The 23,356-nt window shown below is 57.0% G+C and overlaps 1 protein-coding gene and 1 long non-coding RNA gene across 6 annotated transcripts; one reads left to right on the top strand and one right to left on the bottom strand.

Moving 5' to 3' along the window:
* Nucleotides 1-3,562: 3,562 nt before the first annotated feature.
* Nucleotides 3,563-14,818, bottom strand: LOC138989778 (uncharacterized). 5 transcript variants are annotated; one of them, XR_011465930.1, is made up of 4 exons: nt 14,680-14,818; nt 9,598-11,910; nt 8,502-9,017; nt 3,564-8,236 (listed from the first exon to the last, which is right to left on the bottom strand). It is a non-coding gene; the product is annotated as an uncharacterized lncRNA (long non-coding RNA). The 5 variants fall into 5 exon arrangements; XR_011465931.1 differs by having other exon boundaries at nt 8,502-9,014; XR_011465932.1 differs by having other exon boundaries at nt 3,565-8,236; nt 9,771-11,910.
* On the top strand, nt 14,709-23,251 carry PPP1R26 (protein phosphatase 1 regulatory subunit 26). Its single transcript, XM_070378669.1, is given in 4 exon segments — nt 14,709-14,984; nt 16,906-17,026; nt 17,839-21,583; nt 21,585-23,251. Coding segments are annotated over 2 exon segments (3,510 nt in total). The 5' UTR covers nt 14,709-14,984; nt 16,906-17,026; nt 17,839-18,272; the 3' UTR covers nt 21,784-23,251.
* Nucleotides 23,252-23,356: the final 105 nt, after the last annotated feature.

Raw genomic sequence — 23,356 nt, 5'->3', positions numbered from 1 at the left:
CTGTGCTCCCAGTGCAGGGCCCAACTTCAGCCCACGGTCAGGGAATAAGATTCTACATGCCGCAGGGAAGACTGAAAATACCACATGCCCACAACCATGACCTGGGGCAACGAAATAAATCCCAATACATATACATATATATTTACTTGAAAAGCATGAGTTTGAGCGTTTTGCTATGAGAATGGCTGTGTAAACCAGAATTTATGCCTTTGTCTACCTAGGTATCACGTTAAAACAACAAGATCTTTTTCAAAACTTCATTTTTCGGGAAAACTAGGAGCGAAGTGTAAAGCACAGGCTTTGAAAATACATGTGGGGAGGGTAGACATACAGGCAGGAGGAGGGCAGCTCCGCGGCAGTGGGCAGATCCCAGAGTGCAGGAGCCCAGAAAGCGCTGGCAGAACGCAGCCCTCCGCGGTGGAAGGGGGACAGCTGCGTGGAACCAGTGTGGGAGCCACAGGAAGAGGAGGACGCCCACGGTGGGTAAAGGCCCCCACGCCCAGGCTGCTTCGAAGGAAGGGGACACGCATGGAGCCACAGACCAGCTGTGTGAGCAGGAAGAGGTGCACAGCAGAGGAGCAAGCCTTGGGGCTGTGAGGCTGGGAGGTCCACTGAGACTCCTCCAGAGCATCCGCAGAAGGAACAGGGCAAAAATCAACATGAGGATGGCGCCAAAGGTAAGCACCCAGCAAAGGAAACCATCCACAAATGAGAAGGCAACCTCCGGACAGGGAAGGAAGACGTGTAAACCATACGTCTGAAAAGGGGTTAATATCCAACACAGATAAGGAACTCATACACAGTAGCAAAAGACTGTCCAAATTTTGAAAGGCAGAGGAGGGGAACTGAGGTTTTTCCAAAGAAGACGTTCAGACGGACAAGAGCTCCATGGCAAGGTGCTCCACATCACAAACCACCAGGGAAACGCAAGTCAGAACCACGGTGAGCGTCACCTCACCCCTCAGGACGGCTGCCGTCAGAGCAGCTAGAGACGGCACGTGCTGGGGAGGATGTGGAGAAAGGGGGCCTCGTGCACCGCTGGTGGCAGGCTAAACTGGAGCGACCGCTGTGGAAAACTGGGTGGAGGGTCCTCAAGAAGCTAAAGAGGCTACAGTGACTCAGCAGTCCCACTCCTGGGTGTCTGTTCACAGGCAATGAAACGGGATCGAGAGGAGAAATTGGGTTGTACCTGCAAACCCAATTTTATGCTGCTCACAGAAATACATCTAAAATTACCGTCAAGTTTGAAAATTAAAGGTTGCCAATGGCATGTCAGGAAATGGAAAAAAGCAACTGCAATTGTGTGTTAGAGGATTATATGTTGAATACTGTCTACAGAAAATGAGGAATAAAGTTTAATATGTAGAGTTATAACAATAAAGGGAACACTAACACAAAAGTTCAAACCTTTCTAAGTATCAAGGCTACTCAAATGGAGGAGGAAGAGATGAAGAAAAACGAAAATGGTAAATATGCAAGCAAATGTAAATGAACGTTAAATGCATAAAACAAAAGGATTGGAAAATACAGAGGGGTGTGAGAGACACAGTGGATGGGGACAGAAACGCACATTTCACTACGACCCCAGCAGAGGAGGAAAGAAAGAATGAGAAGAAATAGTCAAAGAAGTAATGGTTGAGAACTTTTGCAAAATTGATGAAAGACATCACTCTATAGATTCAAGAAAACTTGTGAATCCCAAGGAGAATCCATCACTTCCGTTCAGTTGCTCAGTCGTGTCTGACTCTTTGCAACTCCATGGACTGCAGCACACCAGGCCTCCCTGTCCATCACCATCTCCCAGAGTTTACTCAAACTCATATCCATTGAGTCAGTGATGCCATCCAACCATCTCATCCTCTGTCGTCCCCTTCTCCTCCTGCCTTCAATCTTTCCCAGCATCAGGGTCTTTTCCGATGAGTCAGTTCTTCACATCAGGTGGCCAAAGTATTGGCATTTCAGCTTCAGCATCAGTCCTTCCAATGAATATTCAGAACTGATTTCCTTTAGGATGGACTGGTTGGATCTCCTTGCAGTCCAAGGGACTCTCAAGAGTCTTTTCCAACACCACAGTTCAAAACCATCAATTCTTCAGTGCTCAGCTTTATAGTACAAATCTCACATCTATACATGACTATTGGAAAAACCATAGCTTTGACTAGATGGACCTTTGTTGGCAAGTAATGATTCTGCTTTTTAATATGCTGTCTAGGTTGGTCATAGCTTTTCTTCCAAGTAGCAAGCGTCTTTTAATTTCATGGCTGCAGTCACCATCTGCAGTGATTTTGGAGCCCCCAAAAATGAAGTCTGTCACTGTTTCCACTGTTTCCCCATCTATTTGCCATGAAGTGATGGGACCAGATGCCATGATCTTAGTTTTCTGAATGTTGAGTTTTAAACCAACTTTTTCACTCTCCTCTTTCACTTCATCAATAGGCTTTTTAGTTCCTCTTCACTTTCTGCCATAAGTATGGTGTCATCTGCATATCTGAGGTTATTGATATTTCTCCTGGCAATCTTGATTCCAGGTGGTACTTCATCCAGCCCAGCATTTCCCATGATGTACTCTGCATATAAGTTAAATAAGCAGGGTGACAATATCCAGCCTTGACATACTCCTTTCCCTATTTGGAACCAAAATCAGATTGATTATATTCTTTGCAGCCAAAGATGGAGAAGCTCTATACAGTCAGCAAAAACAAGAGTGGGAGCTGACTGTGGCTCAGATCATCAGCTCCTTATTGCCAAATTCAGACTGAAATTGAAGAAAGTAGGGAAAACCAAGAAGAATAAATCAGAATAAATCTACAACTAGACATTCACAGTATAAACCTCTTTAAAAATCTGCAATAAAGAGAAAATCATAAGAAGCCACAGAAATAAAGAAGGCTGTTGGGTTTTCACACAAAAAACAATGAAATGGTGCCTTTGAAGTGCTAAAAATAATAATAGTAACAGTCTACTAGAATTTTCAGATAGATGAGGTGGGTATTAGGAAACTATATACTCTTTACAAGAAATGCACCTAAAACATAAATATACTTAAAAGTTGAAAGTAAAGAATAGATAAACAGCATAAAATACTAATCGAAGCAAAGCTTGGGTAGCTATGTTAATATCAGAAAATAAACTTTAAAGCAAAAAGCATTACTAGACATAAAAAGAAACACTTCATATTGATAAAGTAACCCATATATCAGGAATAATAATAATTCTAAATTTTTATGTACTTAATAAAGTAGCCTCAAAATATATAAAGCAAACACTTTCAAATAAATGAAGAAAAGTAGACAATTACACATCATGGGAGATTCTGATACACTCTCTCTGGGTAATTAAATAGAGCAGTCACCTGAAAGTCAGTCTGGATATATAGAATATTTTATCAACATGGCCAACAAAACTGAGACTTGGTTGCTTCTTACAACGCCACACATTCTTCCCAAACGCACTGAGTATTTATAAAAATTAACCATATACTGAGCCAGAAAGGAATTCTCAAAAATGTGAAAGGGCTGACATCATGAAGGGTAGTGAAGCAGATTGTATTAAAAACAAAAAAAGCTACAACAGTATTTCTGTCTAAGATCACCCAGAACCTGTGAAGAGGTGGAGTCCAGCTCCCCTTACTTGGAACCTGGTAGGTCTTCGCCTTCGAGGACCAGACCTGGTGGGACTGGTGCCGAGACACCCGGGGCTGGGTCGCAGAGCTGACGCCGCCCAGCTGGCTCCTTCTCAGACCGTCTTGCCCTGAGAACCCAGCCTCAGTGTCGTGAGGAAGCGAGGACATGCAGCGAGGACACGCAGCGAGGCCCCGTGACGGTGTTCAGACCCAGCTAAGGCCCTGACTGACGCGTGAAGTACTAGCTGTGCACGTGGATGAGACTTCAGACAATTCCGGGGTTTCCGTGGTGGCTCAGTTGTAAAGAATCTGCCTGCCCATGCAGGAGACGAGGGTTTGATCCCTCGGTTGGGAAGATCCCCTGGAGAACACGTGTGCTGAGTCACTTCAGTCGTGTCCAACTCTTTACCACCCCATGGACGGTAGCCCTCCAGGCTCCCCTGCCTATGGGACTTCCCAGGCAAGAATACTGGAGTGGCTGACCATTTCCTTCTCAGGGGATCTTCCCAGCCCAAGAATGGAACCCACGTCTTTTATGTCTCTTGCCTTGGCAGGCGAGTTCTCTACCACAAGCGCCCCTGGAGAAGGAAATAGCAACTCACTCCGTATTCTTGCCTGGGAAATCCCATAGGGATTGGACAGAGGAGCCTGGTGGGCTACAGTCCTTGGAGTCGCAAAGAGCACACACACACGCACGTCAGCCAATTCCCGCCCCTACCCTGGAAAAATCCCCACAGAGCACGACCTGAACTTCAATTCACAAGTGAAATAAATACCACAACAGTTGTCATTTTAAATCTCTATGTTTTGGGGCGGTTTCTCACAAAGCAATATGTGACTGAGACAACTTAAGCTAGAAATCAATAACCAGAAAAATTAGGAAACTTTCATGCTTGGAAATTACCATTAAATTATTATGAGAATATTTTAAAATAATAATCAAATTACAAATTAATGTATCATAACTTGTGCTTAGAAACAGATAGCCTTAAAAGGTATGCAAAATTAATAAGAAATGCTAAAAATTAATAGTTAAGCATCCATCTTAAAAACAGAAAACAGAGAAAGAATAGTAAAGTAAATCCAAAGAAAATGGAAGGAATAACACAGGCACAAACTATTTGCCAAATGAGCAGTGTCCTTCAAAGAGATCACTTTTGTAAGTTTGCTTGAATAATGCTGCTTCGGTCCAGAGGCTTTTAACTTCTCTTTCAGAAATAACTGCAGAAACAGTTTATAAGTTGCACTTTGTTGGTAACCCAACATGGAAGTGACCCGCTCAGTCCCTCCATGCCCTTCACTGGATTTGGCTTTAAAGCACTCCCAAAATTTGAATCCAAAAAATCTCCAAAACATAAGGATATATGACTACTGAACTTGGCAAAATGTATCCAAGGCACAGAGGCCAATTCCAAGAGTTTCAAAAATTACTCACAGCTGTGTCATTGTAATAAGTGAATGACACTCCACATATGAAAAAAAAAAAAAAGAGTACAGCTCAAGGACTTTTCGTGAAGTCACCACCTCGGCAAACATCACGTTCAGTGACTTTTAGTGAAGTCACCGCATGGGCGGCCACCACCACGGCTGACTTTAGGACTCAGCAGCACAGCACCCCAGGCCCCTCAGCTGTCATCCTCCCCCTGTCCCCCAGCTCCCCACCGTGGCCCCCGGCAGCCACCAGTCTACCTGGGTCACTGTGGATTTCCCCATAGGCGACTGGCTGCTTGGCTATTTTTATCCGCTTTCTGAATGAGTGCTGTCACTCTGCCAGGCCCCCCTGGGTCTCCCGGGTAGAGGCGGAGGACGTGCCCTCTGAGCCTGGACACTCCTTCCACATGGCCCTGCTCACACCAGGAGGTTTGCCTTCCAGATTCTCGTTGACAGAGGCAGAGCCCACACCTCCCGGGTGTGTCCTCCAGAGAGTCCCAAATGTTGGTCATCAACCCACCCTCGGAAGTCACCATGGGGCAGTGTCAGTAAAGAAGTAGGTGGTTTGAGCTACTCCAGCCTGGCCCCAGAGGTCAGTCACCTGACCAGACAAAGGCCACCTGGCCAGGTCGCATCTGCTGCCTGGGGTAGCCGGGGCGTCTGAGGCCGAGGCCAGACTGGGAGGAATCAGCAGAGAAGGCCTCTCTGCTGGTCACCCAAGCTCCCGGCATCAGAGTGTTCGGGCCCAGCATGGAAGAGCGTTCCCCATAAGGGACTCTCACTCTTTAGATGTCAGATCTCCTTGACTTTTTCTCCTCTACTTTGACAGCTTTATAGGAAACCCAATTATTTTCCGACTCTTTGCAACCCCATGGACTGCAGCCTGCCAGGCTCCTCTGTCCATGGAATTCTCCAGGCAAGAATACTGGAGTGGGCTGCCATGCCCTCCTCCAGGGGATCTTCCCGACCCAGGGATCGAATCCAGATCTCCTGGACTGCAGGCAGATTCTTTATCATCTGAGCCGCCAGGGCAGGAGGAGAAGGGGGTGACAGAGGATGAGATGGTTGGATGGCGTCATCAACTCAATGGATATGAGTTTGCACAAACTTTGAGAGAGAGTGAAGGACAGGGAAGCCTGGAGTCCCGCAGTCCATGGGGTCACAAAGAGTCAGACACGCCTGACAGACTGAGCGACAGCAAGAAAGGAGCAAACGAGAGGGAAAAAGGAAGCGTGGATCCCGAAGGCACGTGGCAGGAGCCGCAGAGGGGCACGTCTGGCTTCAGCTCAGCCCTCAACATGTAGAGCGCTGGGAGGCCGTCACCCCATCCTCAGGACGAGGAAAGCTGCACACACAAAGCAACAACTCTTCTTCCATCCCCTGGAGGACTGAGATTCGGGTCAAACGGCCACCTCAAAACCTGCAGAGATGGGCATTCAGAATGTCAAAGCCCAGACACCTGGATGAGAAGGGGCCCCAGCCATGACTGGGGAGGGTGCTGGGATGGGGATGTGGGGGGCTGTGGTCAGAGGAGCATGGGGTCCTGAGTGAAGAACTCCCGGGGGCCACAGGCTGAGGGGCACATTTTCAAGGGCTCTCACTCTAGTACCCCACCAGATGCTCCTGGAGAAGAGCTGATGAGACCCCTGGAGTCCTCAGGGTGGGGAGGAGGGACACGCCAGAGCTTGCTCCCAAGCTGCCCTCTTCTCACAGCCGACTGGGGAAGACTGGTCTCCCGGCCAGGTTCTCTGCACGCTGGGGTGCTGCCGGCCGCTTCCTCCCTGCGCTCGGTCAGCCAGCCTCCATCCAACGAGTGGACCCCTCAAGGTGGAAGTCTCCATCCCCTCAGCCACCCTTGGGCACAGAAGGTCTGAACACCCCCTCTTAGGAACCAGTGGCTGCCATCCCCATTAATCCCCTGGGAGCTGCAGAACGATGATATACTGTTGGCTCCCCAGGGGCAGAGTTCACTCGGGAAAGGCAGGAAAAACGCTGGATTTCTCCTCTTCACGTCCTCAACGTATGGAGCTGATTCTTCTACAAAGGTGACGATTTGGGCTATTTAGAAATCTTAGAGTGAAGTCACGGACTTTGACTTATTTCCAAGTTCTACTGAGTTGTTTTCTTTTTGAGTGACCAGCAGGAGGGCACCCGCAGCTGTCCCGCCGGTGAAGGAAGACGGCAGGTCCACGTCCCTCAAGGCAGAGGACCAAGTGGGCAGCTCCTGGGTCTGGGAAGGGAGGCGGGTGGGCAAGCGCCCGGGCGCCAGCTCCTGTGAGGGCACGTGGAGTCCAGAACCAGCGCAGATTCTTCCTTTAAAATCGACCCTCGCCTCCCAGGTCAAGGTCTCAGGTTCAAAGGTCAATGTTATTCTGTCCACTTGAGGTCTCCAACTAAGTCTCGACACCAGTGGTGGGAAAAACGAGACGGTACTGTCAAGGTTGAGGCTGCAATACATTTACTAAAATTTTAGCTTATTTACCGAGATGGATGAGTCTGGGTCTTAGATGAAGCTCTCTCTGCCTCTGGCCTGTCCTTAAAGCCTGGGGTCTCCAGCCCCCTGAGCTGGGCAGCCCCAGAAGCAGCCCCGTCTTGTGTTCAGGACCTCCAGCTGAGAGTCGGGGTCTGCCCTCGGACCCTTCTCTGGAAGTGACCTCCGGCACCGAGCCGCTCAGTCAGCTCTGGATTCTTCAGGATAATGCCCCCAAAGCAGCTCTCTCCTTTTCCAGTCACAAATGTTCCAGCCTCAGTTCCCTGGTCTTTGAGGCCCAAAGCGGGGGTCCCCAGACTACATGGCGGGACACTGTCCCCAGCCATTGCCACCACCCTCTACCCCGATGGCAAGGGCAGCGTTGGGCATGTCGGGAAGATTTAGCCTGCTCATCAGAGACCTCTTTCTCCTCCAGGTCTCGGTGCAAAACCAAGCTCCACCCTTTTCCCCTGAAGTTCAGCCAAAGGCACAAGAGACGACTCGGAGCAGAAACCAGTTGTCAAACATGTGTTCTCTCCTGGGCGTCAGCTTTAAACACCTGGGCTCCTCCTTCAAGGTTTTAGGTTGAGTCCCTTCTCCAGTCAGCCTGGCGTCCAGGGTGGCTGTCAGAGCAGGGCTGTCACCGTAGAGCCCATGGCAGCCCCTTGGCCCCGAAGACCTCAGGCTGTGCCTGTGTGTTCCATTCCAGGCTCCTAGAGTAGAGCAGTGGCTTCTTAGTCAGAGGGTTTGTACAGCGCTCTGGGCCCTTTCTGTACCTGGGGACGGAGGCTGCAGAGACAGGCAGTGCTGGGGATCCCTGGGGCCTGGCCGCCCACCCCCCGCCCCAGACAATCCGCTCTGAGCCTGCCTCCAGTGGTCAGACTCCTTTCCCTGAATGCCTTTAAAAGATGCTGAGCTAAACCGAACACACACACGTCTCCACCATGTCTGTGTGCATTCAGGATGAAGCTAACCCACCGTGTGTGCGGTCGTGTCCAGCTCTGCGACCCCACGGACCTGCCAGGCTCTTCTGTCCTTGGAATTTTCCAGGCAGGAATTAGAGTGGGTTGCCATTTCCTACTCCAGTGGATCTTCCCGACCCAAGGATCAAAGCCGTGTCTCTTGCATTGCCTGCATTGGCAGGTGGATTCGTGGTCGCTGGGAAGCCCAACGCACTGCATCCTTAGGCTACAAGTAAGCGGACTGCCGAGGGTGACAGAAGGTCACCTCTGCCTGTGTCATTCACGTAACCAGCCAGCCCAGCCCCCAGCGAGTCTCTGGTATAAAACCTCAGTGGTGCCGGGTGGCCCAGATTAAAGCTTCCTTCTCCCTGGCTCCCACTCTAAGAATTCTGGTGAGTTTTATGTCTGTCTTACTGGTCAACCTCCTTCTGCCTCCTAGCAGAGGAAACCCTTGTTTGTTGTAGTTGGAGACTGTGGTTTATACACGTAGGGTAAAGTGCATCAGCTGCTCTTCAAAAAGTGGCTCGTCCTGCTTTATAAACAGAGAGGAACATGCTGGGGGACCTCCTCTGCACACTCGCCATGGTGCCCACCAGCTCCCCCCACACACGCCATCTCCATGGGGGTGGGGAGTCTGCTCGCCTGGCCTGTCTGCTGCCTGGGCACTGCGTGGCCTACAGATGACCTCACCGCACCCCGTCAAGGCTGAAGAACAGGCACACTCAGTGGTCACCCCCAGGGCAGTGAAACATTGCCACTCTAGAAACTAAGAAAGTAAAATCCAGGCTCCCAGGGGAAAGCTAAGTCCGATGCTCTGATTTCAGGGAGGGAAAACTCTGCACTGCCCCCAGCTCCGTGCTCAGCCCAAGAGCCAGCCGACTGGAGCCACCCTCCCATGCAGCTGCTGTTCACCCAGGGACACTCACCTCGCCCAGGCCCCTCCCAGCGGATCTCCACCCACCAGCAGAGACCTCGTGTCCTTTCCCCGGTCTGCAGGTTCCTGACATTTTTCCCAACATGTCTATCGCTCTATATACTCCCAAGATGGGCCACACAGGGTGTCGTGGAGGGGATGTTTCTGAAAGTGGCTTTAGTGTGGAATTAGATGGTACCTTCTGGAAGGGGGTGGGGGTGCAAGGGAATGCCCAACTGTCCTCTGATGGCACCAACTAGCTGGGGCCGAGAAACCAGGACACCAGGATCCTTCCTCAGCCTGAGGACACACGTCCCCTCCCACGTCCTAGGAAGGGAAGACGTGATTCAGGACAGAAGGAGATTTCTGTACCGAAAAAGGTCGAGTTTTCCATATTGCCTTTCCCAAACTCAGAGAACGTGCAGTAGGTTCCTCTTCTTTCTGCCAAAAGAAAGCTGAAATAGAATCATTTTTGCAGACTTGGGGAGATTTTTGAGACTGAAGTGTGAACTCTCCCATTTTTACTCTGCGCCAAATCATCTCCCGGGAGCACAGAGGCGTCCTCGGGACAAGCTCCGCCGGAATCGGTTTCCTCTGCGACATCTGCCATCCTGCGCATCCTGACGTTTAACACTCCAGTTCAGATCTGCACGCCCCAGTCTTACCACCTCATCACCACTTGACCAATTTGGAGCAGCCTCCGCCACTGAACAGAGCTGGAATAAAACTCCTATAAGATGTAACAAGTTAACTGACCCCTGGCCGGAAGCAGGGACAGGCAGCCATGTTTCTGATGTACGGGATTCGAGGAGTTGCTTGTGCAGACACGGAGCCACCGCCCAGATGCCTTCAGGGTGGAGGTACCAGGAGGGGGCCTGCACTGGCCACGATCCTGACCGAGGTGCCCCCTCCCAGGGGCCCCATGTAAGGAGTGTAGAGGCCCAGCTGCTTCCTCAGCAGGCACTGAGGGGTCATCTTGCCCCCGGCCTCCCTGTACGCATGTCACCGCCAGCTCCCCTCACCCAGGCTTGTGTCCTTACCTCTGAGTGGACCGTCCTCAGGGGTCTCCGGCCCAGAGCACAGCTGGACCAGAACGTCCGGCTCCTGCCAGCCTCCGTTGCTCTGCCTTTGCCCAGCATGTTTTCCTGCTTTTAAAGGGGTCTCCCCACTTTAATGCAGCCTGAGCCCCAGTCCGACCACCTCCCAGCACCGTCCCGGTGCCCCGAAGCCCCAAGGAGAGGCAAAAGCAAGCTTCCCAGAGTTGTGGAATGAGGGCCTTCATCCAATTTATTTTCTGCAAAGAATCAGAGACAATATCTTTTTTCTCTCAAACCTGGGGTTGGAAATACCCCGCTCTTCTGAGAATAAATTGGAGGTAACATGTCTTCATTCCATTTGGGACAAGCACTGTGCCCTCAAGGGGCTCATTTCTGCCTAGTTTAGCTGCCTTATTAAGGGACAATCTTAAAGTCAAGTTGGTCACTAAGATGGTAAATAATAAATTGGGTGAAAATCACACCAGGAAAACTCTTAAGAAATCTGACACTTGAGAAACAAACTGAATAAAAGTCGTTTCTGAGGCAAGAGACTTTTTAATTAATTTTCACTGGAGTTTAGCTGCTTTACAATATCGCTCTAGTTTCTGCCACACAGCAAACTGAATCAGCTCTGTGTATACGCAGATCCGCTCTTTTCTGGTTTCCTCCCCATTTGAATGACTACAGCGCAGAGCTATACAGCAGGTTCTCACCGGTCACCTATTTTATACGTGATAGTGTGTATACGTCAGTCCCAAACTCTTGAGGTGAGTGATTTTAAAACAGTTTTACAGAAAGACTCTCCAAGGCTGAACTGAGTGGGCAGAGTTATTACACGGACCTGGTCTGGGTGCTGTGTGTGTGTGGCTACGCTCACACACATGAACTTTCGCACAGCTCCATTCCATACGCTACGAGTTGGTCTTTGTATGTACGAAAGCAATGCTCACGATCAAAGCTGGAACAGTAGGAAGAGGTCAGCAGGGAGCCCACAGCACCCCGGCCAGCCCCCTCGCGGGCCGCTCTGCAGAGGAGGCCCTGCTGCTAACAGTGGCTGGCGCATCCCGGGTGAGACGCCACTCTGTCGTCTCTTCTGCTGGCAGGCCGCCCCACGGCCACGGGGAGAGTCCGCCTAGGCTCCACGCAGCCCCGCCCCGTCCTCTCCAGCAGAGGCTCCAGGCGCACTGCGGTCAGTGCCCCCACCCCTCCTAACAGCCGGAAGGCGGGGGTTGCTTTGCTAAATGAAGGATCGTCTTTGCGGCCATTCGCCTGCCTGGACTGTGACGGCAACCTCGGGACAGAGTCCTCGAGCGGGATCAGCAGGCCTCGAGTTTCCGACGTGGCGAGGACACGCCCTTCATTGTCGCACCAGCTGGCTAGAGTGCTGCATCCCAGGGGCTGTCAGGGCTCCTGGTGTGGGCGGGGGCCCGTGCCTCCTTTCATTTGTTTCTCTCATCGTGAAGGCGCTCTTCACTCTTTTAGGGAAAACAGCCAAATAAGGGGGCGTCTGGCTTCTGCCACTCGCACTCTGGCCCCAGGGCCCCAGCTGCCTCCCTGGAGGTCACCTCCATGCGGAGAATAACAGAGACGTCTCTAAGAACTCCCTGCTCCCCTTGACAGGAGGACAAGGGGAGGGCCAGAGGCCAGCAGTGACCACGAGGGGCCCTGGGGCCCGACCAGAAGCCCAGTCACTGCCCCAGCCCCTGCTCCCACCACTCACCCACCTGCGGGACAGGACAGCTACTGGCTGTCCTTCTAGAAGCGTCGGACTGGGCTGAGCAGAGCTGCTTGGGGGGCCCCTGCCTTGGGGAAGGGAGCCTTCATGGTGCCAGGTGGGTCCATTGCAGGAACTGGGGGAAGGTGGCCTGGGGGCTGATCCCAGGAGACCCTGAACCCGCACAGTGAGAAGCCTGACTGGGGAACTAAACGCCAAGGTCGGCACCTCTTACAACAGGAGTTTCGATAAAACCAGCCCTTCCTCTGATGATGACCTAACAACACGCAGGAGACAGAGCTTCCCAAAAGTTAAAGTATGAATGCGCGCACATGTGCTCTGTGCATCCATACACGTGTGCCTGTGTGTGTGTGTGTGCACACAAGCCTGCGTGTGTACACAGATATCTGAAGGTTGGTGGCTTCCAACAAGAGGTGAAGAAAGCCTCTCCCTTTCCAGAATTTATTACCCGTCACATCTTGGGCTTCTGATGGCCACAGGAACCTGTAATTCACACCCTCCAGGTCTTCAGTTCTTATTTGTAAGTTTAGCCATTAAATTGGCAAACGGGTTAGGAAACCTCAGCGCGGCGATAGCCGCTCTGGGTCTTATCTCCAAGCTCAAAACCATAAAAGCAACTTTGACAGGTTTGGCTACACAAATTGAAAACTCAAGCATTACCAGCAAAACAAACCAAAAGCTGAACCCAAAGTTCAGAGGAAAATGACAAACTGAAAAATAAGCGTGTATATGATGGAGACGGGCTCAACCCTAATGAGGAAGGCACTGAGCAAGAAAAAGACACGCGCCCCAACAGAAAAATACTTAAAAATGCACACAGAACACATACCGGCAATTTTCCAAATGGCCAACAGTAAAATGAAAAGATGCTCTATACCACCAGGAGGTAAAGAGATTAAACTCCAAGTGGAAAGGCTTGTTCTACCTGTGAGATTGCCAGAGACAAAGGAGGACTCGAGCCAGCCCCAGAGGGCGGACGGTACTCAGCCGGGCCTTTCCGGAGGGCATTTTGGCCAAAATACATCCCAGTCCTTGGCCCGGCAGTGTCTCTTCTAGGAATTTACCCTTGGGAAAACTGAGCCGGCTTCCAGGGACACATCAGCAAAGATGTTCATCATGGCAGTCGTTAAACCTGTGAAAACTCAAGCCAAATTATGTGGAGTCCCTAGTTCTGGCTCATTAGATACTTTTCCCAAACTTTCAGTGATAAAGTATTACTCTCCTAATGGGAAGACAGCGTTTATTAAACAATTTACTGAAGGATTAATTCAATGTTTTCATGGGTTTCTTGACACTTGGCCCCAAATTCCCCAGGCAGATAAGAAACAGCCCCCTTCTATCCCTGTAGGAATAAAGCCTCTGATTTGTTTTCTCCTGTCCAATTTCTGGCACTTTCTAGACAGGAAACAAAACCCCAGTTCACCCTGAGAGAGGCCTAGGTCGGGGCCACAGAGGCTGGCACGGGGGACAGAAGCACAGTGCTAGTCTTCCTTTCAGTGTGCCCCTCGCACGGGTGAGGGTCCGCCCCACCAGCCCCAGGACCCTGAGGGGCAGTGGGACACCCCAGGCCTCGAGTGAAGATCTCTGAGCTGTTAGAAAAATCACTCAAACCCTGAGAGAACTTCAGGGCCACACTGCTGGGGGGGTGGGGCCGGGGTCCTAGAAGACAGTGCTCCCTCCCCCTCGCCAAACTGGCCAATGACAGGTGTGTCTGAACAGGCTTCCTCCTGCAGGGACGCCCATGCAGCCAGGCCCTGGGTACCCCAGCCTCCACCCGGCCTCCCCAAGGCCAGCCGGCGCAGACTCAGGTGCTCAGAGACCCTGAGGGGCAGGTGGGCCCTGCCCTGCCCCACCCTCTGCTGCTCTGGCCCTGGGCTTCCACTGCACAGCAGGCCTGAACCCTGCGACCCAGCTTCCCTGCAGCAGGACTCTTGCCCCTGGGGGACTGCTTATCCATCCGCGGCCCCTGTTCCTTCTCCCGAACGTGGAAGTGAAGCAGGAAGCGCAGACACAGCGGCATTTGGCAAAGGCAGCTGGAGGCCTGGGCAGCTTTCCTAGAGAGAAGGCTGGACGCGCAGCCCAGAGCTCGGGGTACTGGTAGGGGCGCAGGGGGCGGGTGAGGGGACGCAGAGGGGCCAGCGGCTTCCCGGGGGCCAGACCGGAGCTCTGTGCAGATTCAAGGAACCCCCTCCGCCAGCCCGGAGGAGGAGGGGGGCACGGTGCTAGGCACACAGCGGCGCCGGGCCGGGCAGGAGTTTCCGGTTACGGCACTGACCACAGGAACAGCAGCAGCCCCAAAGCAGCCCATCTGCGCGCCTGGCGGGGGCCCACACCCTCCCGGCCTGAACTTCGCACCCGGGACCGCGGAGGCAGGGCAGTTTCTGCCTACCCGGCCACCGACTCAGCGCCCATCAATTGGGGGCCCCCGGGGAGAGGGGCCCCGCAGCGCCGGAGGGCCCCGCCTCTGGCCGGGAGCGGACGGGGGTCAGACCTCAAACCGACTACTCACTCCAAGCGCCCCGGCGCACTTCGGGGGCCGGCCGGAGACGGGAGGGGTGGGGCGTCTCCGGAGGCTCGGGCCGCCTCCAGGCGGGGCCGACGAGGGGCGCGGGGCGCGGGCGCCGGGCGGGCGCGGGGGCGGCGCGCGGCTCCTGCGGCTCCTCCGCGGCGCGGCCGGCAGGTGGGCGCGCGCTCGCCGGGCGGGGGTCCGGCCGGGCCGCGCGCCTCCCCCGGAACTCGGCCGTGCCATTCCCATGATGCCCAGCCACCGGGCACGGCTTCCGGAGCGCGGCCGCCGCCGCCCCGCCGCCGCCGGTAGGTCCGGGGATGGGGCTCCGGGGCCGCCCCGCCCTGCGCGCGCCCCGCCCTCCCGCGCGCCCCCGGCGCCCGCTGCCCGCCCCTCGGTCCGGGACCCCGCCGCCTCCCCGGGACTGACGCGGGCGAGGGCTGGGGGCCGGCGCAGGGCCGAGTGGGCGGCGGGGGCCGGCCGGAGGGCGGGCGCGCAGGCCGCACCGCGGCGCCAGGCCGCCGGGGAAGGGGCCGCCGCGGGCGGCGTGGACTCGGCCAGGGCCGGCTAGTCACCCAACCGCGAGGCCGGGGGTCGCGGACCCAGAGGCAGCTCCTGGCCCGGGCCCCCGTCAGCGCGCGCCCGCGTTCCTCGAAGCCGGCCGGGCGCGGGGCCCAGGTGAGGCCAGGTGAGGGCCGGCGGCGGGGGGGCCCCGCGCTCAGCCCTCCCGCAGAGATTGCGCCCCGCGTCCCGCCCCACGCAGCTTCCGGGAGGGTCCCCCCCGGCTTCCCGTCCAGCCCCTCGCCCCCAAACCACGGAGCCCAGAATATAAAGCCGGGGCGCAGCCCAACCCCTCCCTGCTGGAGGACCGGGTCGCTGCTCCGGGCGCAGGGATGCCTCCTGGCAGAGGCCGCGCTGTGAGTGAGCGCCCCCAGGCCGGGAGCAAAGGGCGGGCAGGGCCAGCCGAGGGTCTCGCCTTGCCTGCGGCCCGCCAGGCACAGACAGCGGCCATGCAGCTTTGCTTGGAGCCGTCCTTGCTGTGTTGTCAAGCCTCGCCTTCTGGCAAGCCCGGCCGAAATTCCAGCCCACGCCCACTTAAGGCCGGCAATCTGGAGAGGCCCTCCTGGGCTTTGTACCCTGACCCTCAGCTCCCTACCCTAGGGGACCAGCCAGGGGTGCACAGCATTGTGGGGAACCCAGAGCTGTGCTGGGCATCCGTGCAGGGAGCCAGGCTTGTCCGGGGATAAGCATTAGTGAGGTTCTGCCCTCCTGGAGACAGGAGGTGTACAGAGAGGCCTAGGGCCCCCCTGCACGGTTCAGACTCTGGCACCACGCGGCTTTGGGGCCCCCACAGTCACCCTCCAGACCTGGTTCTGGGGCTCTTGGGGTGCAGGCTGGCAGTCTGACAAAGTGGGAGCCCCCTGGCTTCAGCCCGGAGTCCCCCAAAGTACAGTTGAGGGGAGTTTTCCAGAATGATTCATCTTATGTAGACCATTGTTTTAAAGCCACAAGCCAAGTTGTCGCTGGAGACACCCTCTGAATTTTTAACCTCATTCTTGGGCTAGATAATCTTGACAGTTCAGAAAACCACTCCCTGGGAGTCCGAACTTGAGACAGCATTTAGAAGCAGTGACCACGGTCAAGGTGAGGAGTAGAGAGGAGCGTTTTTCCCTCCCACGCTCTCTGTTGCCGGGAGTAGAAGTCACTGCAGCCTGGTTCACTGGGATCCATCCCCAGGCCGCTTCTTCAGACGGCACTGCTGTTCAGCAAGTTAATATTCCTGATCTAGACTCTTGAGAAGGCCCATGGGAATGTCTTGTGTGCTGTGTTATTTCACCAGGGCAGCTTGAATAATGACCACAGTGAGGTGGGCACAGGCGGGTGAAGAGCCCTCCCCCTCGGCGTTGCTGGCCCCCACTGTCCTTAGCAGGGGATCTCCTTGGAGGGTGGTGTTGTGGGAAAGACCACCTGCTGTCGTGGGGGCTCCATCTGAGGACTCTGAAGTGGCTTCTCACGTCCCCAGCTATGCATGTCCTGGTACATCAGACCAATGGCTCAGGGGAGTTGGAACGATTAATTGTTGTGGTTAACTGTATTTGGCCTCAGGGTAAGTTCTTCCAAAATTGAATTTCGAGCCCTTAAATTAATGCACTTTCTTTCCCCCCAAATATTTACCGGCTATAGTTTCAGCCTCTGAATTAAGTCTCTGATTCTCTTTAATCCTGACAGTCAAAAGTCTGTTTAAAAAGTGGGCCCAAGATGCTACAGAGTACACGTAGGGAGATGAAGACCCAGTCCTTGAACCGTTCTGCCAACATTACACTGAACCTGGACTTGAAGAGAATCACAGGTAATTGTAGCAAATTCTTTGACGTTGAAGTTTCACTTTTTGAGCATAAATATCCATAGCAAAGGACTTCCTTCTGAATTGGTCACACCCTCTGGTTAATCGCTGGTCACACCTGTTTGGGCACGTCTGTGCCTAGGTGGCCGGGCCAGGCTTTCTTGGAAAGGGCTGTGGTATGTAAACACGGGATTCTGTGCGCGTCAGGAAGGAAGCTCCTCCGGGAGAAGGATCTGCAGGGAAGCAAAGCAAACCCCCGGGCCGCTTCCGGCCACCCCCACCCCCAGGCTCCCAAGCAGCAACGGCCTTGCCCGGCACCATTTGGGGCTGGAACTCCATCTCCCTGCTTCCGGGAGCGCTGCCAAGCTCTCCTCTTGACTCTCGGTCGCTTTGCGTCCCAGTTTGTGGGGGGTCAGGAGAGGTCGGAGAGACGTGTTCGGAATTGACAGCTAATGGTGTATTTTGCGTCTTTCTGATCCGCTGTGTACAGCCTGCGCTATGTCCCCTCCGTGGCGGTGGTCCCAGACCTCCCGTGTAAAGGCCTCTGGGAGCAAGTCCTCACTGTGTTCCCAAGGGCAGCCCAGCGGTTCTGCCGGCCCAGCCACGTTTGGACTGAGATGCAGAAAGCAGAGAAGCCACACACCATGAGGAAGGGCACGTGACTGGGGCAGTGTCTGTGCTAATTACATGCAAATAGTCATACGGTCCCCTGAGATCATCCGGCAAATACACACTCAACCTTTTCCAATAAAAAGGCTTTTGTGTAAATAACTCTCCAAAGGTGTTAGGTGCTCACATCACGTAACTTCTCTTTCCAGGAGCTGCTAGTTCGTGTCAAGAGCCAACCAACCCGTGATGTGCCGCTGAGCCTGACTCCCAGTAGTCGACAGTTCCACCCGCCCAGAGGCTTTGCGCCTTCGTCCCGTCGCCCCTCTTGACGACTTCGGAAGGTAAACCCCCCCTCTGCTCCTTCGCCGGAGAAGATGGACAGAGGGATGACGGAAGAAGGACACCCGTGTCAGCTTCCACGAGCTCGGCCCAGGGGACTTGGAAGCATTTTCTCATGAGTCTCCTCGGCCACCCTCCCTGTACAGCTGAGGAAGCTGAGGCCCGGGGGCCCGCGGCTGGCCGGACATTCGCCAGGCCTCCGGCTCCCTTGTGACCTGACCCGGGGCACCCGCCCGGCGTGCCCCCTGCAGGATGTGAAGCGGGCAGAGAAGCAAAGCCCCGCCTCTGCGCACTGCCTGCTAGGATGTTTCTCATGAACGCACCTCCTGTGCTGGCCCTGCGGTCCGCGTGGGAGGCCTTCGGCCCGCCCGGGAGCTGTAGGTTTCCCCGATGCTTCTCGGAGCCCAGAGAGGGCGTCTCGAGAGTGGCGGCGAGCGCCCAGGTGCAGATGGCCATCAGCAGGCTTCAGGGTGACGGGGCAGCCCTGGGCATGAGCGGCGACCATGCCCGGCCGGGAAGCCAGAGGGCGGAGAGGGGCCGGGGCTCCCTGCCGACTGCCAGCCCCGCCTTTGCGGCCTGTGGTCTTGCCACGGGTCTTGATCCCAAGCGGGAGGAGGAGGAGGCCTCCAACCTCGGGCCTCTGGTGCTGGATTCGGACAGCGACGACTCGGTGGACCGGGACATCGAGGAAGCCATCCAGGAGTACCTGAGGGCCAAGAGCGGGGCCGCCCCGCCGCCTGCAGCCGGGGACGCGGCCCGTCGGTGCAGACCAGAGCCAGCTCTGAGCGGCGCCCCAGCTGCCCCGTGTCCCCCAAACCCTGCAGCTGGCCCCAGCCCTGTCCAGGGCTCCGCCTCCCCGCTCAGCGTGAGCAGTGATGACTCCTTCGAACAGAGCATCCAGGCAGAGATCGAACAGTTCCTGAGCGAAAAGAGGCTGCACGAGACCCAGAAAGGTGACCTCCCTGCTGACAGAAAGGCAGACCCCGGTGACAGCTTGGCCAGAGCGACCTGCAGGCCTGGCAGAGAGCCACCACTGAAGGCACCACAGCAGGACCTGCCGGGCACCGGCAAGGAGTTCGTCTTCCGGAAGCTGCCCAGGTCAGCGAAGGCCAGCGCACTGCCCAGAGGCCTCAGGTGCAAGGTCACCGCCGAGCCAGCTGCTGCTGCCACTGCGGGGCCCCCTGCAGAGGCCGCACCCGGTAAAGGCAGGGTCCGCAGGGGCGCGGGCTCCGCACGGAAGGGCAGGCAGCCAAGGAGCGTGGCCCTGGTACACGAGGAGCCCGACTCGAGCAGCGACGACGGCATCGAGGAGGCCATCCGGCTGTACCAGCGGGAGCGGCGGAGGGAGGTCCGGGGCCACCAGGGGCCCCTGCCAACAGAGGAGAAGGGGCCCGTGGCCCCTGCTCACAGCCTGAGGGGCCCCTGGCCAGAGGCCCTCAGCAAAACCCCCAGCAAGAAGAAGCCAGCGGCCCCCAAGGCCACAGACCTCGGCCCGGGCGGCCCAGACTCTGAGCACCCGCCCAGGCCCCCCAGGGAAACCACAGCTCCCGTGCCTCCGGGGAGCGCGGCTGCTGAGAGCCTGGGCGTGGACGGGTCCCCATGCCGGGCAGACACGTCTGCCGAGCTGATGTGCGCCGAGGCCATCCTGGACATCTCCAAGACCATCCTGCCAGCCCCCGTGGATGGTGGGGAAAGGCCCCCACCCACCAGCCCGCTGCGCCAGGGCCCCGACGGCAACAGCAGCGCAGTGGACAGTGACGACAGCATCGAGCAGGAGATCCGCACGTTCCTGGCCCTGAAGGCGCAGTCGGGGGGCCCGCTGCCCCACACGGAGACCTGCGCCCGGCCCGCCCACAGCCCGCCACTGCCGCCCAGCCTCAGCGCCCCAGCCCCCGACACTCCAGACCCGTCCCCGGGCTGCAGGAGGCGGTGCAGCAGGATGCCCTGCATGCCCAGGCAGCCCAGAGACACGGCCGAGATGCAGGACGCCGAGCGCGGCCAGGGCCAGGTGCAGCCTGGCCAGGGGCGAGCCCCCGAGGCCCCCAGAAGGGAGAGCGAGAGCCGCGGGCCGCCTCTCGCCTTCAAGACAGGCGGACCGGGCGATGAGCTCAGGGCCCCGGACCCGCTGGGAGCCGCACCGCCAGGCCCCAGGCAGACGGCCGAGGGGAGGCGCGGGGATGTGCAGGCAAGCTCCGAGGAGAAGAGCAGCTCGCTAGACAGTGACGAGGACCTGGACACGGCCATCAAGGACCTGCTGCGCTCCAAGCGGCGGCTCCGGAAGCGGCACAGGGACCCCTGGGCCGGCTGCAAGAAGAGGGTCCGCTTCAGCACCACAGAGACGCAGTTCCTGGACAAACTGGGGGGCTTCCAGAAAGACTGGAGAGACCGAAGCCCCCACCTGCTGAAAAGCTGTCTCTCCAAGTCCAGAAGAGACAGCAGGGAGACCCCGGGGAGACCCCCGCACATCCCCAGCCAGGAAACATCAAGGGCAAAGGCGGATGGCTCAGGGCTGGAGGATGCGCCCTCGGGCCCCTCGGCCCCCTGGACCCGGGGCAGGGCCGCGCCCAGGGGACTGTTCTCCAGGGAGTCGGAAGCCCGCGAGCCTCCCGGTGCCGCCAGAAGCCCCAGCTCCCTGTCTGATGACAGCAGCTCCATAGACAGCGATGACAGCATCGAGCTGGAGATCAGGAAGTTTTTGGCCGAAAAGGCCAAGGAGTCCGTGAGCGGATCAGAAATTCCAGGAGGGGGCCCAACCACCCTGGGAACGCCAACTGGGGCCAGGCCGGAGCTCCCGGGCCGGAAAGCACCGCCCCCCGGCCCAGCTGCCCAGCCAGGCATGTGCACGCGGAGCCAGAGGGTCAGGGGGGGCCTGCCGCCGGGGGCCGAGGGACCCCGGGGGCCGGGAAGAGCCCTCGCTCCGGGCGGGGGGAGCAGCCCGCACCCTGAGCAGCCCTGCCCCCCGGCCGCCCTGGCCCGGTGCGAGTTGGCGCCGCCCAGGAGCACCAGCGGGCCTACCCCAGCCAAAGGGTCGCTGGCTCCCAGGAGAAACATCTGTGCCCCCAGAGACCCGGGCCCCAGGGGGCCCGAGGGAGTCACAGGAGAGGGCACGTTCGGCCAGCTCCCAAGCCACGCAGAGGCTGGTGCCCGGGTAGAGGGCCGCAGCTCACTGGCACGGACCCCGGGCTCCCAGCGGGATGGGGTGCCCCGGGCCGGCCTCGCCTTGCCCTGGCCCGACCTCAGCCCCCAGAGCCGGCTGCAGAGCACCTGGGTACTGGGCCCGGAAGGCAGGGACGTGGCTGCGTGGAGAGGGGGCCTCAGCAGCCAGAGGGAGAAGGGGCTGGAGGGCCAGGCCCGGGGCTCACCCAGCCTCGCCACAGACTCCCGGAGGGGCCTGCCCTTCGCCGGCTTCTCACCGCTGCTCTCCACGCAGCTGTTCCATTTCGGGAAGAGCATGCCCTGGGGCGCCAAGCAGGCCAGCCTTTTCAGCCCCGGCCTGGGCCTGCCGCTGCAGGGTCCATCCTTCTCGGCCTTCCGGGAGGCCCAGGCCACCCGCAACCCGGTGTTTGGAAGCCCACGCCTGCTGGTGAAGGAAGGCGGCCGCTGGCCTTGCAGGAAGCCCCGCAGGGCTCAGCCTGTCCGACAGGAGGGGGTCGGGGCCGGAAGAGAGTGTCCTGGACCTGCGGTTCGGGCGCAGGGGGCTGGACAGAGACGACGAGGAGCCGGAGGCCTTGGGCAGCGACGCCAGCGAGCTCAGCGACACGTCGGTGGAGGAGGGCGGCGGGCCCACGGCCCAGGGCCCGGTGCTGCAGCTGTGAGCTCGGCGTGCGCGCGCCCCGCGGCCACGCTCCTGACGCAATTGTGAGCTCGGCGTGCGCGCGCGCCCCGCGGCCACGCTCCTGACGGAACGGGGGCCCTGGAGGTCCCTGTGCAGCCTGTACATTTGTACACTAACGTGAAACCGTGTTTTTATTTAACAGATGTGTCCTGGTAAATATGATTTTTGTAGCCTTTTTGTAAATTATTTAAAGTGCTGTAGAAACTATTTTTGGTGAACGCCGCGGTTGGATCCTGCAGGGCGTTCCTCGCAGCGGTTTTCCGTGGTCTCCGCACAAGTCTTGGATCAGCGGACGTTCGGTTCTGTGCGTCCCCGCACTCGGGGCTGACCGCTGGTGGGCACGGCCTGCTGCGACCACAATGCCAGCCTCAGGAAGGCAGCAGCCGGAGCCCTGCCCGAGATTCACCAGACACCCCAGCAGTCCCTGTCGGGGCGCTGCTGGGCAGCACTTCTCACATGAAAGAGCCCCTGCCTCCCCCACGGAGGCCCGATGGGGTCCTCAAGCAGAAAAGCGTTTCAAAGCACAAAGGCTGGCGAGCAAACCAGCCACCCGGGGCGCACACGGAGACCCCCAGTGAGACCGCCAGCCGGCCGTTCACACCTGGAGCCTCTGTTGTTCAGTGTCCAGGCCTCCTCAGTTCTGACACGAGTCCACCAGCTCAGTAAACCACTTTTTACACGGAAGCTGCCGTTCTTCACGTTTAATCACAGCTCCGGCCGGTCTCAGCCAGCCCATGTGTTTCCAGTGTCCTCACCCTCGTCAGTGCCCATGGAGCGGCTGGTTCCTGGAGTCCTGAGGACTGAGCCCCATGCCTGCTGGGGGCTGGGCGGGTTGTGGGTGGGCTCCGTTGGCGGGCTGGCGCGCCCGTCCTCCCGGTGTTCTCCGTGTGTCTGCCTGGCGGGGCCGCGCACAGCTGGGTCGAGCCTGGTGCCCTGTGCCTTCTGCTTCACAGCTGCCACGGGGCCCACAGCCGAGCATGGACGTTCACACACCATTGTCCAGCGAACTTTCACCAGCCGCCCCGAGTGTCACGGCTCATCGGTGCAGCTGCGGTGGGCCTGGGGCGAGGTTTAAGTTGCAGCTGAAGTTGGTCGTTATTCTAACGTGCAAGTGAATTTTCATAGGTCGTGCCCCCGCCCTGGGTCTTAGCGGGAATACCCACCGGGGACGTGTGTGGCACCTACAGTGTCTGGGGTCAGACGCTGTGATGAGCAGCCCTGTGGATCCCGTGACCCCCTGGTGCCCGTGTGGTGTGCATCTGATGTTTCCATTGGCAAATATTCATTCACTGAAGTGCTTCCCAGGAAATCAACTCATTAATCCATGCTTTAAATTGTATTTAATTTTAAAGGAGTGCTTTTAACACTTGACAACAAAAATCAGCTTGTTTTGTATATATGAACTGGGTTTTTTTAATGCTAATAAATCAAGCGCTGCTCACACCTCAGCTGATGTGGTCTGTCCTCTGCAGAGTGGCCTTTGCAGGATGTGGACGTGAGAACCCAGCGTCCAGGACCTGTCGGGCTTCCACCCTTGCCATCGAGGACTGAGC

The sequence above is a fragment of the Bos mutus genome, chromosome 11 (genome assembly GCF_027580195.1).
Source record: "Bos mutus isolate GX-2022 chromosome 11, NWIPB_WYAK_1.1, whole genome shotgun sequence".
NCBI classification, from domain to species: Eukaryota; Metazoa; Chordata; class Mammalia; order Artiodactyla; family Bovidae; genus Bos; species Bos mutus.
This window is presented reverse-complemented; position numbering and strand designations above follow the sequence as displayed.